Below are 18982 nucleotides of genomic sequence, written 5' to 3'. Positions count from 1 at the left end.
AGAGGGCACATCACGGATTTACTTGTTTATTCAGTTCAATCCCGGGCAACTGTTTGAAAAACCCACACACAGGACAGGGGTTGCGTTCACCATCTGTGATCTCCGGTGTCATGCACAACGAGTTAATCAGCGCGCGACAGCCCTGGTGCACTCAGACTCATGCCTCACCAGACTTTCCTAGAAGACACCAGAATACACTCTGCCCTCACAGTTTCTAAAATAGAATCACTTGAGTTTTGCAACTTCTGGCCAGGTACTAAATGGAGACCGTGCTCCACTTTGGAAAGCGCCTCGGCGTATCTGCGGACACTCGGGTCGTGAGCACCGGGAAGGCCCCGCTTAGAGGAAACTAGGGCGAGCCCTCGCTGGCTCCGGGTGGTGGGCACGGAGGCTCACCCAGAGCGGCCGCGGCGCCCGGAACACTTCACAGCCAGGTTAAACCTCCAGAAACTGCCTTTCCAGCTCGGCAGCTGTCCTCCCCCTCCCCCACCTGCCCTGCTGAGTTGTGTCTGCAGCTCCAAATAGCAGCCACTCCTCCTTCTCCCCCAAAGCCCTGGGGCTGCCCTGAGACTCCCCACCCGGCCACCCATCCCCAGACCCATGGTCCTCTCTGTTCCACAGAAATTCCGCTTGTCCCATGCCTCTGGGAGCTGGGAGAAGACTCTAGATGAAAGAGACCAAGAATTCTTCAATCAGCCTTAAGAACACGGGATGTGGTGTCTTTGCTACCCACGTGGCGCTGTCACGAGTCACCCAGCGGCCAGTCCGAGGCGGAGCGGACATTAACAACTGGCCCCCCGCCAGCACTGGGGGGCGCTTTCCAGTCCGGGGGGCTCGGCACGTCTGGCGCACTTGGGGCAGGGGCACCAGATGGCCCGGGGAAGTGAGGCCAGCACAGCCCTCTCCGAAGCCTCAGGCTCGAGGAAGGGCCTGCTGTCTGCTCCCAGCTGTGGGGAAGAGCCAGCCCGTCCCGCCCCCGCCAGGACACGGAGAGGCCGTCTTTCAGTGACGCTGACACAAAGCAAATACATACGAAGCCAGACAAGCCTTCTCGACAAAGCTCCAGGAGAGGAGAGACACGCACTGGAGAGCAAGCAAGCAATGACAGCTCTGCAGAAAGCCAGGACCGCGCCCCATGGAAGGCTCTCGTCTGGCTCCACGGAACCCGATGTCCAGGCTCCCATAATGTCCCGACTTACAACGGCGACTCCCGGTGCGCCTCCCAGACAGCCCCGCGGCATTGTGGTTACGTGTTAAGGTTTCTGTCCTCAACAGTGCGTCACATCCCCAGCAGCCACAGCTAGGCCAGCCAGGATTTCTTGGCAGAGGCACCCCAGACCCCAGAGAGAGAGTAAGCTGGCCACAGGGATGCCATCAGAGCAGGACGTCCGAGGACAGAAACGAGAAAGGCTCCCTCTCGAGGCTGCCGCTGGCCGATGTGGTCAACATGGGTTTTAAAAGCAGCTCCGGATGCGGCATGCTTGCCCCTAAGCTGAGCCGTAGGATGTATGTGCGTGGCTGTGGAAATGTGTGAGCTGGGCCCCTGCGTGTGGCCGAGAGGATTGGGGGTCTCGCCCTCCCTGCAGCTGCTACTCCACAGGACTTGCATTTGGCCAGGTCAGGCCAACGGGCCTTGTCTGGACAGAAAGTCCTCCAGGCCGCGCCCTCCCGCCTCCTGGGGTCACAGGCAGCAGGGAGACAAGAAGCACGCTCTGCTTTCTGGGCAAGTACCTTTGGCAGCCATAGCCTGGAGGGGCAGCCGGTGTGGGCTCAGAGGCCATTTTGTAGCCCAAAGATTGAGGCCTCTGGACTGTAGGCCCTTTCCCCAACCTGGTGGCTTTGCTGCGTCGTGACCAGGGCTCCAGGCTGGCTAGGAATAGAGAACTTGAGCCCAGTGTGCCCCAGAGTACACCCTCGCCCCCTCCATCCCACACGGGACGCCCATAGACGTGCCTCCCTAGCCCTGCCAGACCTCCATCCTTGGAAGTCTTCCCCAGGGCCAGACCAGTCCGATGCCTGGCTGAGCACCCACCACGCCTGCTGAGCAGACCTGGGACCCCGGCTCCTGCCTCTCCCCCGTCAGCCCGGCCACCTAATCCCCCCAGGGCAGGGGAGGGAAGCACCAGGCCAAGCTGTGGGCCTGCACCCCATCTAGTCACAGAGGGGGGCACGTTGAGACCCACTTCAGGTGTCACGGGGCCATCCCTCCTCTGAAACCCTCAGCCCTCCCCCGCCGGCCGCCGGCTCCCCGTCGCTGAGATTGCCCGGGATGCCTGGGGGCTGCTCGGAGCCCCCTCTCCTGCCGCAGGAAATCCCCAGGCCCCAGGACTCAGGCTTTTTTTTTGGTCTCAGCTCTTTGAGCAACAGAGTCTCTCTTTTTACTACAGATTTCCAGTTTCTGCGGGAGGACCACCCAGCCAGGTTTTCCAGCGTGAAGACAGGGGGTAAGACTTTGGTCTCGGACCACACGGCAGTGTCAGGGCGGCCTCGCCGGCAGCCCACCTCCGTGCTGTGCCCCGGGGCGCCGCGCCCTCACACCACCTGCAGGCTGCGCTCGTGCCCGTCCAGCTGCACCTTGAGCTTGTGCAGCTCCTCGATCTCGCGGTTGTGCCGCTCGGTTTTGTGGCGCACCAGGGAGCGGTAGAAGTGGATGGTGAAGACCACGAAGATGAGGCCCACAGGCACCATGATGATGGTGGACACGAGGGCGGCCTGCCAGCCCGTGTGGCCGCCGGGGCCGGGCGGGGGGCCAGGCTGGTGGCGCGCATCCACGGGCAGGAACTTGATCCAGCAGAGCAGCACCACCTCGGCCAGGAAGAGCAGGATGCCCAGCACGGTGGAGAAGCCCCAGGCCAGCTCGATGTAGGGGTGCATGCGCTCGTGCGGCGACTCGCTGATGGAGTTGAGGTTGTGGATGTTGCTCACGGCCTCCACGTTGGGCAGGATGCACGTGCTGATGAGCAGGGCGAAGAGGTGCACGGCCACCAGCACCGTGGTGCAGGCGCTGAAGGCGATGAGCAGCGGCCGGGGGTACTGGTACTGCGTCTCGAGCTGCACCTCCACCATGGCCACCTGCGGGGCAGAGCGCGCGGGGCTGGGTCGGGGCGCCCCCCGGCCTGGGCCCGCGAAGGGCAGGGGGCGCCCGCCTCGCCATTCCCACACTTCAGCCTCTCCTGTTTTCTGAGCAGCTAAGGAACATCTCACTGAGGAAGGATCTCGAAGGATTCAAGCACAGGGAGGGGAATGGAGGGCCTCATCCCCACCCCCACCCCCACCCGGGCGGCCTTCCCGGAGCCAACACAGGGGGTTCCTGGGGTGCCAGGCTTTGAGCCAGGACAGAGGCCACACTTCCCGGGAACCTGTGGGCTTGGCTTAGCCACCAAACAACTGCTGTTTTTCAAAAAAATTTAAAAAATGGGGTGCCTGGGTGGCTCAGTTCGTTAAGCAGCTGCCTTCGGCTCAGGTCATGATCCCAAGGTGCTGGGATCGAGCCCCACATCGGGCTCCCGGCTCAGCGGGGGGCCTGCTTCTCCCTCTCCTGCTGCTCCCCCTGCTTGTGCTCTCTTGCTGTCAAATAAATAAACAAAATCTACAAAATACTTTAAAAAAATAAAAAACTAACCTTTCAAAGGGTAACAAGAGAAAAGTAGTAACCGGGGGCTCCTGGTGGCCCCCAGACTCAGAGCCGCCCACCTGGACAGCCTCACGCAGACCGCAGGGTGCATCTGGCAGAGGAGTCCAGCCGAGACGCCCCAGGGAGAAGCCCGCATGGAACGGTGACAGGAATGAGGGCAGAGGTGAGGGGGGGCTGGGGGGGGGCTGGGCTGCGCAGGGAGCTGAGTCATCACCCACAGTCACACGGAGACAAGGCCAATAGGGAAGGCCTGAAATGGATAAATCTAGAAACAGTACTCTGGAGAAAGTTACTCAGAAAGGAGGGGCCTGCAGGCGCTGCGGCTGGGCGGGGCCAGGGCTGCTTCCCAGCCTCCAGGCGCTCCTTCCTTTGTAAGCTGCGAGCATGTACTAACCTCGACAAAAACTGTTTTTATTATTTTTTAACTGAAAAAATTTTTTAACTCACGCCCCCGAGATCAAGAGTCACATGCTCTACTGACTGAGCCAGCCAGGCGCCCCCCAAACTAGTTTTAAATAAAAGAAAAAGGGGCGCCTGGGTGGCACAGTCGGTTAAGCATCCGACTCTTGGTTTCGGCTCAGGTGGTGATCTCAGGGTCCTGAGATCGAGCCGCGCATCCAGGCTCCACACTCAGGGGAGTCTGCTTGAGATTCTCCCTCTCCCTCCGCTCTTCCCCCCAACGCATGTGAGCGCGTGTGTTCTCTCACAAATAAATAAATAAATCTTCAAAAATAAATAAATAAGGGGCGCCTGGGTGGCTCAGTCATTAAGCGTCTGCCTTCGGCTCGGGTCATGATACCAGGGTCTTGGGATCGAGCCCCACATCGGGCTCCCTGCTCGGCGGGGAGCCTGCTTCTCCCTCTCCCACTCCCCCTGCTTGTGCTCCCTCTCTCACTGTGTCTCTCTCTGTCAAATAAATAAATAAAATCTTAAAATAAATAAATAAATATCGATAGATCAATGGATGGATCCACAGTGGGACCCAGAAGCCCCAGCCTATCTCTGTGGTAGCGAAGGTCTACGGCCAGCAAGGCAGGACCTGCTCAGCACAAGGCTAAAGGTAGCATTCAAACTACAGACTAGGAAACGTTCTCCTGCCTTACTTTCCCCAGGGCGGAACCCAGTCCGCAGAATGGCTCAAATGGCTCCCGCCTGTGGCCCGGCTCCCATCCCTTCCCCCAGGGGACGGTTTAGTCCAGGCCCGGCAAGGACTCCGGGGCTCACCACCTTCTCCCAGGTACCCAGAGGTAAGAAACCAGACCAGTCAAGGAAAGGGGAGGGAAGGCAGAAAGAAGCCAGAGGAAGGCTATTCTACCCACTATCCACTATCTACCCACTGTGTTTGCTTCCTAGATCTAAGCCATCCCGTTTTTAAAATTTTACAAGAAAGATTTCACAACTTGTAGCAACTACCGCCTCCTAGAGTGAGAGACTCATCCTCTCAGCAGAGATGGAACATTCGGTAGGTAAAAAGAAGATACGGCAGTCCTGGTGGACCACAGCTGAACAGAAACTCGGCAGTGATCACTGCTCCATACAGTCGCCATACCATACGAGTTGAAGGATGGTCTTTTCTCAGTGCTCCCGTGGCCTGGGCAGGCTCTTGTTACCACAAAGGACATGGTTCAACAAAAGGAGGTTGTAAACCACAGAGGGCGCTGAGGTGAGAAACAAAGATAAGTAAAAGGCCTACAGTAAGAAAGTTTTGTTCAGCCTCCAGGAGAGAAAGGGCCAAAAGGCCATTTTTCAATGTGTTTATGCAAAGGTTTTATGAGGGGGCCTCGGATCACTGGTTCTGTGTGTTTGCAGAAGGATAAACATAAAGAAACAGGCTCCAGGCTGGGCGTAAATGCTTGTTGTTGGACAAAAGAACAGCTTTGCAATTCTAATTAGGGGATACATAACATGAAGGGAGAGACTCCACCTAGCAAACTGTCTGTCTTCCTTTGCGCTTATCCCTGCCCCTCAGTCGGCCACGGTGTCTGCGTGCGTCTGCCTTCTCCCGCGCTGAGCCACCGTCTGATGAATCATGACCTGGTCTACCAGCAGCGTGTTACTCTGGTCAAGTGGGCACGCTGCTGCTCTCCCTACCCCTGCTCTCTGCGCCACGCTCTTTCTACTGCTTTACAGTCCCCCCCCGCCCCCCCTTACGGTGGAATCTCTGGTGCGTATTAGGCTGTAGCAGCCTCCCCGAGAGGAACCTCCTAGAAGGCAAAGCGAGGGCACTGTACAGCTGCTGAAATGCATCCCAGACTGCGTAAGGGAGCACGTGCAGGTAGAGGAGACACTCCGTAAATGCTGAAGAAAGGAATTCTTACTGGCAAGGGTGACCGCCATCGCCAAGCTAGGGACGGACGGCACCCTGTGGGGCACATCCGGGCCCTCCCATGCCTGTCTCTCTGTGGTCACTATTTTCATCTAAGACCACTTCATGCCCCTGCAGGCTGCCACTCGATCTCACACTAGTCCTCCAGAAACCACTCTTTGTTTTATAACCTGATGAACAGCGCCCGTTTTCCAATTTTAAATGAGTAGTTTTGGAGGCTTCAATGTGGGTGAGCCCTTTTGTGGGCTGCGGAAAGAGTGAAGCTTCTCTAAGTCTGCAGATCCTAGTGTTTGGAAGGCCAGGGTCTAAACAGACACTGCAGACAGGAACTGACTTCTGAGACCCGGGCCCCCCACACAAAGGAAACCGGCATACTGCACCAGGTCACGCGATACTCCTCACGGTTTTTCCAGAGTCACAAAAATAATAATAAGAGCAGGCCAGACAAACCTAATGCAATCCTATAATTCCGTGGTGGAGAGAAAACAAGCTCTCATTTTCATAGTGACGTTTATACTTCTCACACATACCCTTCAAATTAAGCTCGAGAAAGCATTCTGTCTTTTGTGTGTGACGGAAACCACAAGAAGAAAATCACTATAAGCCCAAGTTGTGCCCCATATGATTGTACCCTTTTGAAGTTATGTTAAAAATAAGTAAATCAATACCACGCAACACTGAACTAAAGCCTTTGCTTTAAACTACAGATCCAAACCCAAACTTACTGCCTCTAAGCTTGGTGACCTCTGTCACACCCAGACTACGCAGGCTCTCGGTTTTCCAAGGGTGGCCTGTACCAATGAGCGAGCAAGCCCCTGCCACGGGACTGGCCACAGTGGCTCACTCTGACAACTTATTTTCTGTACTGCCGATGTGACAACAGAGGCTCTGGGCTTTGGAAAAATAACAATTGTTTTTTACATTAAAGGAAAAAATTGGGGCGCCTGGGTGGCTCAGTCGGTTGGGCGTCTGCCTTAGGCTCAGGTCATGATCCTGGGGTCCTGGGATTAAGCCCTACGTCGGGCTCCCTGCTCAGTGGGGAGCCTGCTTCTCCCTCTCCCTCTGCTTGTGCTGTCTCTCTCTCAAATAAATAAAATCTTAAAAAAAAAAAAAATTATTTCCACTCAAGAGGACCTCTGAGCATACAACAGAGAAAGAGGGGTGGTCACTCTGAATCCTAGCATCTTCACCCTCTGGGTGAAGGGATGTGGGTCAGGGGCCTTGGAGTCAACAGGTGACACGGCCCTTCTCAGGGCACGTGGTTCCGCCCAAGACCAACTCTTGTCCTGGGGAAGGACTCAGAGGAAAGCTGCAGCCTGCCTGGCAGCCAGGAGTCAGGCTAGAGGCTCTGCTATGTCACCAAGAGGCCACATCTGGGGGGGGGGGGGCAATCTGCGTCCCAAGCTGGGTTAACCTGAGCAAAGCCCCATCAATCCCAGTCCCGCTCAAATCCTTCAGATTTCCACTCTTGGGTGGTGCTCGGGATGAGGCAGACATGGTACTTTCCCCCCTGTACACTGAAGCTGTTTCAATTGCTCTTGACTTCCCTGCCAAGTAACTGCTTTGTGGGAATGTCAGAAGGGGGCTTTCTGGGACACCTGGGTGGCTCAGTCGTTAGGTGTCTGCCCTTGGCTCGGGTCATGGTCCCAGGGTCCTGGGATCGAGTCCCACATCGGGCTCCTTGCTCAGCGGGGAGTCTGCTTCTCCCTCTGCCTCTCCCCCCTGCTCATTCTCTCTCTCTCAAATAAATAAATAAATAAAATCTTAAAAAAAAAAAAAAAGAAGGGGACTTTCTGTGGCCTCTGGGGCCTCTGCATCCCCCAGACAACCCCTCCAGTTGACGGAGCAGGCCCCTCAGAGGAGCTGAGACATGGGGAGACTTCCTAAGGGTCTGTCCTGACCACCAGTAGGGCCCAGAGGGAGCGCTTTGCTCCCTGAAGCGTCACAGGATCTCGACAGCAGAAGCCTGCTTTGCAGGCCGAGGGCCCCGCCACGTGTCTGCACTCACCATGGCGAAGCCCGAGAGGAGGGCAGAGGTCCGGCTGGAGGCCTTCAGCTTGGCTCTGCTCAGGTAGAGTTTCCTCCAGGACAGGGCCTGCACGGAGTGGTGGTTGGAGGTGACCAGCTCCAGGTAGCTGCGGCGGACCCAGTCTCGGTAATCCATGCCCTTGTGGCCCGGTTCAGAGCAGGCAGGAGTGGAGGGGTCCACAGGCACGTTGAGCTCGGCACTCATGGTGGGAGCCAGGCTGGGGGCAGGAGAGAGACACTCTCAGGCATCCCAGAGGGTTCCCGAGACCTGGAAAAGCCAGAAGCCAGGCAAGTGAACCTTCTCTGGGACCTGTTGTCACCAGGTGTAGTGCTGAGTGTGGGGCACCGATCCCTACACAGGATTGTGGGGACCCTCTGTTGGGGAGGAGGGTCAGGAGTGCATTTCCAGGAACCCCCCCGCCCCCACCCCCGCCAGCATCCATTGTGCCTCCACAAAGCTAATGATCCAGCCTTCCATCCCTAATTCAGAAAGGCTCCAAGCAACTGTGGCTTGTGGGTGAATGGAACTCTAAGGTTAGCCAAAAGCCCTAAGAAATCCTCCAATTTGTTTCCATCTTCAAGGAGTAGGGAGCTACAGCATGTATAAAGATCCTAGGACCTAGTCACTAAGCCTGGGTTTGCTCCCAGAGTGTGATCCTGAACATGACATCTGAACTTTCTGACCCTGTGCATCTTCCAATGGGGACATCCTTACCCTTACCCTTACAGGGCTCGGAAACAAAATAACGGAACCGAAGACTCAAAACCGCTTTTCAATGCCCAGGCGCCAACCACGAAAAACACATTTCCAAGCTGGGGCTCATTTCTCAAATCCAACTTGAATTTTAATCGGCGCAGTTCACCTCCAGAAATACTTGGTTTCTGGAACTAAAGGAAAGCCACATCCAGGCTCTGATGGAAACCGTGAGCAAAAGGAAAAACTGAATCCACCGACACGAGCACCTTCCACAGAGCAATGGAGGCCAGAGGTGTCTGCAGTCCTCCCAGGTAGGTATCTGGTTTGACAATAACACGGCATGAAGATCAGAAGGGCCAATCTGTCAAGATTTGTGAATTTAAACCCAAATCTCCACTAATCCAAATAGGGGATTGGCGGTCTCATGCAGCCCAAGGGGCCGGCCCATGCAGCAGCACGCCGGGCTCGGCTCTAATTAATCTGTAGGGCAGACTTCAAGGGCACAGGCACCTCACAGCTCCCTTGGCATCAGATATTAACTTGTACGTTCAGGCCCACATAGGCCCCACCAAAAGCCTACTTAAGGCTATTAAGAACAGATCAGTGTTCCTAGGTCCCAGGGAGCATGGCTGGGGGGGTGGGGGTGGGGGCTGTTTACCAGGGTCAGTGGCTGTGGGAACTTGCCAAATTGGATCTATCCACGTCAATCTCTAAAAGGGTTCTGTGGGAAGGTCCTGGAGGTGGGGAGGAGCTCTCTCTTTTGGGGTGCCTTCCTCCCTGTTCTCTGCCAGGCTGCAGAAGTGTAGCTTTTACTGGCCAACAGGACCCTGGGGAACAGTTCTGAGCACTTCTATTTCTGCCAGGGGATACCAATTACTAGGTCATTTCTAGGAACGTCGATGTGAGAGCCATGGTCACTCTGCCCCTCGCCCACGTCTGCAGCCAGCGGCGCTGCTTTCGAGCACTTCCATCACCGGAACGTCCCTTCCCGCAGGGAGAATCCAGAGAAACACCGCTAACTAATCCATCAGTTAGCTCCAAATAATTGAGAATGGCATCATTTGAAAATGCACTTTTCCTCTTTTCTTCTCCCATGCGTCACAGAAGTGAGCCGACAGGTATGAGGAGGACAGCATACGGCCGTGTGGATGGGTGAAAGGCACAACAACCTTTGCCCCCTCAGAGTATCCATCCTCTAAACTCCATCCAATGGATGCTTACTGGGCTCTAAGGTCAGGCTGCATTTGATACTTAGGCATCAAAGATGGAAGTGGTGAGGATCCTGTGAGTTCCTTCTACCCAGTGGGGAAGCAGCATTAGGGGGTGATTCTCACCCAGGGAGCTAACTGCTGCTTTAGTGGAGGGGGTGTGAGGGCCAAGGGAGCAGAGGAGGGGCTAGGCTGCATCGGCCTTGGGGAGCAGGTCCCTACTGGGGAGCAAGAACGTGAGTAGTGAAGGCAGCACTGGCAGAGGGGCCCTCCCTCATGGATGAGATGCTGCCCGCATGGGAGGGTTCTGAGAGGCAAGAGGACTCGGCAGGAAGGCTGGCTGCAGAAGGGGTCAGGGAAATGTGGGGGGAAGGCTGGATACGGGGGGTGTGTGGAACCGGAGGCAGCCCAGGCAGTAGGACCGGAGGCGCCAGGCTGCAGGCACTCTGAAGGAACTAGTAAGGGGAGCAGCTTGGGGTCGGTCTGGTCTGGGTGCCCACTGAAATGGCTGGCTGACCGGGAGGGGCAGGAGGGCCTGGGGGCCTCCAAAGGGGTACAGGCATGTGTGGTCTGAAGAAGGGGGAAGCCCAGGGGCCATCCATGGGCATGGGCTGGGCTCGAGTTGGAAAGTGGAGATGGAGGGCTTTGTGGGCAGTGAGGGCGGACAGTGGCCTCTGGGTAGGGCCCAGGCAGCCTCAGCCCTGCACATGTCCTCAGGGTGGCAGGGAGTGGAAGGAAGGGCGGGGTGTGCATCTGCTTGGAGCCAGGTCTTGAGGCAGGCCTGTGGGTCCTGGAGATAGGCCACTTCCTGCTCAGGGAGCAGCCTGGACTGGATTCATATCCATCCTAACCATCCCAGCCCCAATGTCCTACCTTGTGCCAGGCTTCCTCCCTCTACCCCAGGGGGAGAGGCAGAGTCTGGTCCTCACACTCCCGGATGGGGCAGGGGGTGGGGTGGGGCAAGATGGAACCAGACATTTGTCAGGTGGCAGAGGCTCCAAAAGGTACTCTCCTGGCTAAACTTTGCAGGCGATTTTTGTTGTTTTTTTTAAAAAAATATATAAGGGTTAATCAGAGAAAAAAAGCTCTTGTAGAATAACGATGACTCTCTAAAGATGAGCTATTCTCCTTGGCAGGCCTGTCTGACCCAGGGGGTGGGTCTGGGGTTTGCCTGTCTTAACTTCCTTTAAACATCTGGGGCATGAGCAATGGCGAGTCTGTTTCTGACTCGGTCTCTGTCACACCCGCGGGGGGGGGGGGGGGGGGGGGGGCGCAGCCCCCATAGGGCTTTCCCAGAGTCGTCCACCTGCATCTCTGTCCCTTCCCCTAGGGAAGCCTCAGGAGCCGCAGGACCCGCATTCGGCCCCCGTCCCCGACCTCCCTCCGAGCCTTCTCAGCGCCGCACCCCGCCCGAGGATCTCATGGGGTTGGGGCCACCTGGCCACCCTCCAACCCCGAAGCCACCCCATCCCAAGCCTGCCCAGGAGAAAGCCCATCCCCTCCCCCCGCCGAGTCTCCCGGTGCAATTCCGGTTGGTCCCCCAGCAGGGCGGGGTACCCCCACACACACCCCGCCAACCCCCCACGGCGAGCACTCACCGAGCTGTTCTGCCTGCCCGCCCGGCTCCGCTCCGGCTAGGGCTTGCGGCAGGCGGCGTGGCCGTGTTGCCCTGTGGCCCCGTGGCCCGGCCGGGGCGCTGAGCACGGCCCCCTCCCTCCTTCCGTGCGTCCTGCAGGGTAACCCCCCCAGCCCCGCCCCCGCCGGCTGCCCCGCCCCCGCGGGCTACCGCAGCCGCTGCCGAGGCAACGGCGCGCCGCCGTCACGTGGTTGGCCCATGGGGGCGCCACGGGCCACGTGACTTGGCAGGCCGGGAGCGGAGGGAAAGGGGGGGGGACTCGCTACCCCTCCTGGGGGACCCCCGCGGCGTGGACCCACTAGTCAGGACCACCCGGGCCGGAAGCCGGGGAGCGGAAACCGGCAAAAGGTGCGCATCTCTCCCGTTCCCCGGGCGCGCCGTGGGCTACAGTGAACACGGGTCGGCTCGGCGGCGAAGGGGGCCGGAAGCCTGGGCATCCCTCGCTCTCACCACCCCCTTCCTTCTCCCTCAGCAGCGCTGGCGAACGATGCGGCTGCACTTTCTCTGGTCCCTGGGTCTGGACAACAGGTCCAGGGCAGGGTGAGCCCTGCTCGACCCGTGTGTGGGTCTGACTACCCGAAGAGAGCACGGAGTCCCCAGGGTGAGCCCCAAAGGATGCCCAGGCTTGGCCATGGGCCGTGTGGAGGGGTGGGGAGAGGGAACAGGTATCCCATTGTCAGCCGACAGGGCCGGCGGGGTGAGGTGGCTAGAGTGGGGAAAGGGGCACCGTTTGGGAAGGGTTCCGGCAGCCACACCCGTTTGCCAGGGTGGACCGTGGCGCTGCGCACAGCACGCAGGAACTGGTCAGGTGGTCGCCCGGACTGTAGCCGCCCCCCCCCCCCCCCCCCACCCGCCCCCAGGCCCAGCCAGACAGACGGGGTTCTAACCCGGGTGCAGCTCGCCTGGCCCCTGATGGGCGTCCGCTGAGCTGTTCTACTAAGCTATTCAAACAGAACATTCTTTTCAGGAAGTGCATACGAATAATTAACCAAGAGGCGAGATGGGTTCATATCAAGCCCCTGTGCCAAACGGCCCCTCACAGTCCTTCCTGCGTGCCCTACATAGGATTTTTCCATCTGTCACAACACTTTCCAACAGTGACACATTTATCCAAATGAAAGAAAAATTCCACTCATGTCAACCAGTCCAAGTTTTCTGACAACTGTAAGAAGAGAAGTGAACGGATGTCAGGCCAAATCCATTTCTCTCTCAAGACGTATTTTAGAGGCCAATGCTGAGAGCCAGAATGACACCTTTTAAATTCAGGAAGACACTTAAAAACAGACCACAGCCTAGGAAAATCCCAGGGTCTGATTACTGACCCTCCGCCCAACACACATGCACACACATTACAGATGGCTATAGGAAAGGGGATCATTTGAATTTCAGGGGGCGGAACCCTCAAAAACCAACAGCTCTTTGTAAAATGATCTGGAAAACAGGAAGAAGAAACGCTTTGTAAACTAGAGTCATTGCATCATAGATGACCATTCTTTCCACAACAGAGTCACTTGCTTAAATTTTCACCCTTGGAGTCTGACTGCACATCCTTTAGAAAGCTTCCGGTACCAGTGATGGCGCTCCCACCCCCTAGCACACCTAACCCAGCATTCCCAGACAGAAGCAAAACCTAAGTCATCACCACCAGTGCTTTTCCGAGCCAGTTTCCTAACCAAACACAGAAAATGGCTTTCTCCCCAGCCCCTAGATTAAGGAAGGTGCCAGCACCATGCTGAACAGAGAGGAACAGTTAGAATACTAATAGTTGGAAGGCCCCTCAGGTGCACCGCTACCCAGAGGAGGAGGGTCAGGGCAAGGCCCATGGGTGCCAGCCATGCAGCTGGCACACCCAGGGGAGAGTCTGGGCTGTGATTTCCCGAGTAGTTTGGCCACGGCAAGTTGCTCCTTCTCCTCGGGTCTCAGCTTGAAAAAGACCAAGTCTCTGAGGCACATCCCAGGAGCTGATCACGTTCTGGTCTTCCCCATCAATGCACACCCTCATTCCATGAGGACCGTGGCCCCTGCTTTCCTCTTCCCTGGGTCTTCTCATCCGGATGGCCGCTCAGCTGCTCTGGGCAATGTATCCAGTCCCTTGACAGTTTTTTTTTTTTTTTAAAGATTATTTATTTATTTATTTGACAGAGAGAGACACAGCGAGAGAGGGAACAGAAGCAGGGGGAGTGGGAGAGGGAGAAGCAGGCTTCCAGCTGAGCAGAGAGCCCGATGCGGGGCTCGATCCCAGGACCCTGGGATCATGACCTGAGCCGAAGGCAGGCGCTTAACGACTGAGCCACCCAGGCGCCCCGTCCCTTGACAGTTCTGTCCCCTTGGCCATTGACTCCCATGGTTAGGCCTTGTCACTACCCTTTAGATCTTAAGTTCATACCTCCCACTTCCTGACCCTTTCTCACCCAGTTCTCAGCCTGTACCACCTTGCTTCCTAGCCTGTGCTGATACCAGCTCCCTGCCCCCCTCCCTTCCCACTCAGCCTGACCCCTTCTGACCTCTCCTGCCACCACCTTCCCCCACTTCTCGCCACACTTCTCAAGAGAGCTGTCATCACCACTTCCTTCCCGGCCCTCTGCAGCCCACTGCCACTGTGACGTGAACTCCAGGACAGATTTCAGCTGTGCCTTCCTCCCTTCTAGAAACAACTCTCTCCTTCTTCTGGTGCCCTCACCTCTTTTTTTTTTTTAAGATTTTTTTATTTATTTGACAGAGACACAGTGAGAGAGGGAACACAAGCAGGGGAAGTGCGGGAGGGAGAAGCAGGCTTCCCGCTGAGCAAGGAGCCCGATGCGGGGCTTGATCCCAGGACCCTGGGACCATGACCCGGGCTGAAGGCAGACGCTTAACGACTGAGCCACCCAGGCGCCCCGTTCTCACCTTTTTAACCTGTGCAGGCTCCCCCTCTGCTGTCCCCTAGGATGTGGGTGTTTCCCCACTTCCCTCCCGACAGGTCCCACCCACTCCCCTTGTTTCGAGGAGCCTGTTGACTCCAAATGGTCACCTCCAGCCCAGATCACCCCCAGCCTGGCAGGGCGTGACCCAAGGCCCCCCCTCACCCCCACCCCCGCCACGCTTACAGCTGAATACCTCCTCTTTCCTCACCTGCCTGCCCTACCTCCTGGGTCACCTGTCTCAAGGAGTTCCACCAGCCACCCAGCTGGTGACATTACAGATCTGCTGTCATTCCTGATTCCTCCCGTCCCCATCCAGTCCTGGGAACTCTCCCGTTTCTCCCTGGTCCCACTGGTCTCACACTAATTCAGGCCCTCATCACCTCTGCTCTGCATTCCTGCAAAAGCCTTCCACCTGTCCCCTTCCCATCTACTCGCCACACTGTGAAGTGGAAAAATTCCTGTCTCTCCAGCCCCCTCCAATCCTTCAGTTTTCCCTGTGGCCTGAGATCAACTCCAGTCCCCTTAACCTAGTGACTCAGGCCATGACAGGGCATCTACTACTAATCTCTACTCGGCTTGCTTTCTTAAAACTGCTGTGAGCTACCTAGGAGCTCAGTTCAGTCCTGCCCGCATCCCGGAGGCCTGGGTCACATGCCACCCTGTGGTACGCGCCACTGCACTGACCTTTCTCGTCTGTGTCTATCAGATCTGGAGATCCTTCAAGCCAAGGCCTACATCTCGCTCACCATCATCCCCACTGCTGAGCCAAGTACACTTAGGAATCCTTCAGATTAAGCTTTTGGTCCTGTTCAACAAACATTTGCTATATTCTGTGGAGTAAGAAAACTGAAAACTGCCTCAGGACCTGCCCCACGATGTTCTCTTTATAGAAATATATTAAAATATGGCAACTGTAGCTCACTTGAGTCAAGTATGTGCCGAACAGTAGACATAAACGAGCTTCCACAGGGGAGGAGAACGCGCACCTGTTTCCGGAAACACTGCCGAAGGGAACAGTGCTCTCCCCACTCTCCTTCCAGGCAGCCTGGAGACGGACTGAGTTATATTCCTATTTCCGAAAGTCAACAAAACGTTACTCATCTAACTCAACTGAATAACTGGCTTTTTCCAAAAGATACATGTCGGAAAAAAAGAAAGGAAACTTGAAGTAGTAACAGTCCTCGACAGGTTCCAAACCAGTGTTTCTGAAGGTATGGGAGGGGGCGCCTGCGGCAGAAGCTGCAGGGGCGGGGCGGGGCGGGGCGGGGTGGGGTGGGGGGGTTGTCTGAAATGCCTGAGCTGCGAGGAGTCGGCCTCCAGGCCGGGCCGGGCAGTCTGGATGTCTGAAGTGGGCTCTACTGTTGCCTGGGGCATCACATCCGCGTCTCCAGCACACACAACTGTGTGCATCTGCTCAGGCTCTTCCTGCCACAGAGGCCGTTTTTCAGGTATGAACAACTTCCCTGCTCGCTTTCAGGCACTGAGATTTGCTCAGTCACCTCACGGGACATCACTGAGCACCTGTGATGTCCCAGGCCCTGTACTGGCACTAGAGGTAGAGCAAAGAACAGGACAGGCAGTTCCTCGCTCTCTGGCGGCGCTCAGAATTGAGTGCGGGATGTGAGGGCTGCTGGTGTGGCAGGGGGCTGCTGACCAGTAAACAAGGGATGGATGCTAGGAAGACAAGGCAACAGAACAGGGTGGGTGGAAAGCCGAGGCCTGACGGCACAGGAAGGGGCAGAGCAGGAGTGAGGGGAGTGGGGCACCGACCCAGGCTGAGGCAGAGGCTCCAAAGGGAAGATGAAGCCACAAACTCCGAAGACAGCAGTCAGGGTGGTATTTAAAGCCACAGGTCAGATTAAGATCTCCTGGGGCCTGAGTGTTGACCATAAAAGGCAGTGCACTGGGTCACCCTAACATTTAGGATTTGAGCAGAGAAGCAAGCCAGGGAAAGGCGGAAAGAAAGGCAGGAGGCAGTACTGTCGGGGTGCTAGGGGTTTTGGCTTCTAAATGACAGATGCCCCCGGGGGCTGGATGTGGCAACACTGAAGGCTTTCAGTGGCATGATGGGGATGAAAACTTGGGAGAGGTGGAAGCAAACAGAGAACTCTCCGGAAGCTGGGCTGAGAAGGGAGGAGATAAATGGGGTGGTGGTCTGCAGGAGAGCCTGGAGCCGGGGCTTTGCTGCTGTTGCTCATGGAACTGCTTGTGGTTGGGGGGGGCGGGGCGTGCACCAGGCACTGTACCTGGAGGGCAAGCCGGGCTGGGGGATGGTGGTGGGGCATGAGGACTCGGCCTGAACCTCTGCTTTCCCTCTGCTCTGGGAGACGGTTACCCACTGTGGGGGAGGGCCAAGAAAGGACACCTTTTAGAAATGCACCTTTTAGATGGTGGGAGATGAACACAGTAGGGAAGACATAAAGGATAGGTGGGGAGTGCTGGTTCCCTCCCATGTGACTTCTCTGGTCCTACATTCAAAGTGGGACTGCGGAGTTCAGCTCCTGATCCCCCAGGTGAGATAAAGTACTGTTCGCACAGGGAAGACAGCAGGGAGGCACAATCCTTGCTTTAGGAAACGCCACTCTCCAGAAGGCCAGGCTTGCTCATGCACGTTCCCTCACTCTCCGAACACGCACTGGTGCTCATTATTCATAGTAGTTATGTTCCCTAAAGTCACTGTGGACGCTGAGTGTTGATTAGTGAATAGTGAACCACTGCTGCTTGGGGAAACAGGGGTGTTTCTGTTCCCCCCCTACCCGTCACATCAACCACCTGGCTGGCGCAGTTGGGGAAGCATGTGACTTTTTTTTTTTTTTTTTTTAAAGTTTATTCTATTTTACTGGGAGGGGCGGCAGAGGGAGAGGGAGAATCTCAAGCAGGCTCTGCACCAGGGGCTCAATCCCACAACCCTGAGATCATGACCTCAGCTGAAATCCAGAGTCAGAAGCTTAACCGACTGTCTGAGCCATCCAGGCGCCCTGAGCGTGTGACCCTTGATCTAGGGGTTATGAGTTCAAGCCCCATGCTGGGTGTAGAGATCACTTAAAATAAAACCTTAAGAAATAAAAATTAAAAAATAAATAAATAAATAACACTTGCATTAATATGTATTGATTCATTAAAGACGAAATTGCAGCCAAGGGCACTGTAACTCATGCCTGAACAAAGCTTATCTAAGGCACATCCGGCTTTCTTGTGTTTAGGACACTAGACAGTACTTCGAGTACTATGCTTCAGGGCCATTTAAAAAATGGCAAAATCATCAAGGAAAAGCAAAAAATGCAAAAAAACTGCCATTAAATGGACACGTTTGAGCTGGACAGGAAGGCAGAGCACTGCCTTGTTTGAACTCAGCTGGAAACACCGCATTAGGCAACTTGAATTTTATACCAGTCTGTGCATGTCTGCAAATGACCACAAAAGCACCATGAGTACTCATCTTGGGGTTAGAAGTGTTAGTGAACAGGTGGATTCACGAACACAGGACTTGTGAACAATAAGGGGCAACTATATTTAAAACTATTATATACCTTATTATATGTGCACGCATGCACACGCACCAGGAGCTTATTGAAGGAGCAGCCTTCAGCCTACGGCTCTGGCACCGAGAGAGCTGCACCAGGCCTCCCTCCCAGCGGGTCTGGGTCACACACAGCTTCTCCCCGGAGCAGCACGGCACTATGGTGCAGGGAATGGTGGATTCTGGGAGTCACACTGCTGGGGTTCAAATCCCAGCTCTACCACTTACTTGCTGGGTGACCTGGGCAAGTTTCCAGACCTCTCTGTGTTTATAAATCTCGTTTGGTAAACCTATAAGGGACATCTAATCGAAGGACAGAGTATTCTAATACAAGTAACTTTGGCTGGCACAGGGCTGTCTCATGAAGTGCTCAACAGAAGTGTGGGGAGCGAGTAACTGAATGAAGTAAATCAGAATTCTTATAATGTGAGGCTTCCTGAGACAACCAAGTTATGCACACCTTTGTGGATCAAGTCCTGATTTTCCCCACCCACAAGCCAATTAACGAGGGCATTACTGAATGATTTTCTCCCCATCATGGCTTTTTTTGGGGGGGGAGGAGGGGTCTCTGTATCTCCCACTCCCTTCTCAATGATGACACCTAACTGTTCCCTTTTCTCAAACAACAATACCCTGAAGACCATCATTCAACCTAAGGTATTGACAGCCCCTTAAAAATTGCCAGAAATTGCTAGACATTTCCTACCTAAACATCCTCTTCTGAAAACCTAGTAAACGTGTAGAACATAAACCTCCAGCCTGGCATCCTGTTATCTGTTCTGGCATTTGCCCCCTCATTCCAACACATGTCTGCTTGGTGTCATTAATAAGCTCTTGGCCAGATGCACCAGAGGCAGCGTCAGAACTGGATACCCAGGGGGCACCTGGGTGGCTCAGTCGGTCAAGTGTCTGACTTCGGCTCAGGTCATGATCTCAGGGGTCCTGGGATCGGGCCCCACTTTGGGATCTGTGCTCAGTGGGGAGTCCACTTGTCCCTCTCCCTCTGCCATTTGTGTTCTTTCTCTCAAAT

The 18982-nt window shown here is 55.8% G+C and overlaps 1 protein-coding gene across 3 annotated transcripts; it reads right to left on the bottom strand.

Moving 5' to 3' along the window:
• Positions 1 to 12: 12 nt before the first annotated feature.
• Positions 13 to 11638, bottom strand: ORAI2 (ORAI calcium release-activated calcium modulator 2). 3 transcript variants are annotated; one of them, XM_032430997.1, is made up of 3 exons: positions 11492 to 11638; positions 7969 to 8256; positions 13 to 3072 (listed from the first exon to the last, which is right to left on the bottom strand). In XM_032430997.1, exons 2-3 carry the CDS (start codon positions 8191 to 8193, stop codon positions 2533 to 2535), a joined length of 765 nt encoding a protein of 254 aa, XP_032286888.1. In that variant the 5' UTR covers positions 8194 to 8256; positions 11492 to 11638; the 3' UTR covers positions 13 to 2532. The 3 variants fall into 3 exon arrangements, with proteins under 3 accessions (XP_032286888.1, XP_032286889.1, XP_032286890.1); XM_032430998.1 differs by having other exon boundaries at positions 7969 to 8206; XM_032430999.1 differs by lacking the exon at positions 11492 to 11638 and adding an exon at positions 5184 to 5292 and having other exon boundaries at positions 7969 to 8054.
• Between the last annotated feature and the right edge of the window lie 7344 nt (positions 11639 to 18982).

The sequence above is a fragment of the Phoca vitulina genome, unplaced genomic scaffold, assembly GCF_004348235.1.
Source record: "Phoca vitulina isolate PV1807 unplaced genomic scaffold, GSC_HSeal_1.0 scaffold45, whole genome shotgun sequence".
Classification (NCBI taxonomy): domain Eukaryota; kingdom Metazoa; phylum Chordata; class Mammalia; order Carnivora; family Phocidae; genus Phoca; species Phoca vitulina.
Note: the sequence above shows the minus strand (reverse complement) of the source record. Positions and strands in the feature narration are given on the sequence as shown.

What these genes read in the sequence shown, in the direction of transcription:
- ORAI2 (XM_032430997.1), bottom strand. Translation starts at nt 8,193, where the DNA reads ATGAGTGCCGAGCTCAACGTGCCTGTGGACCCCTCCACTCCTGCCTGC. An exon ending in TCCTCTCGGGCTTCGCCATG is followed by an intron (nt 3,073 to 7,968) that starts GTGAGTGCAGAC and finishes TCTGCCCCGCAG; the next exon opens with GTGGCCATGGTGGAGGTGCA.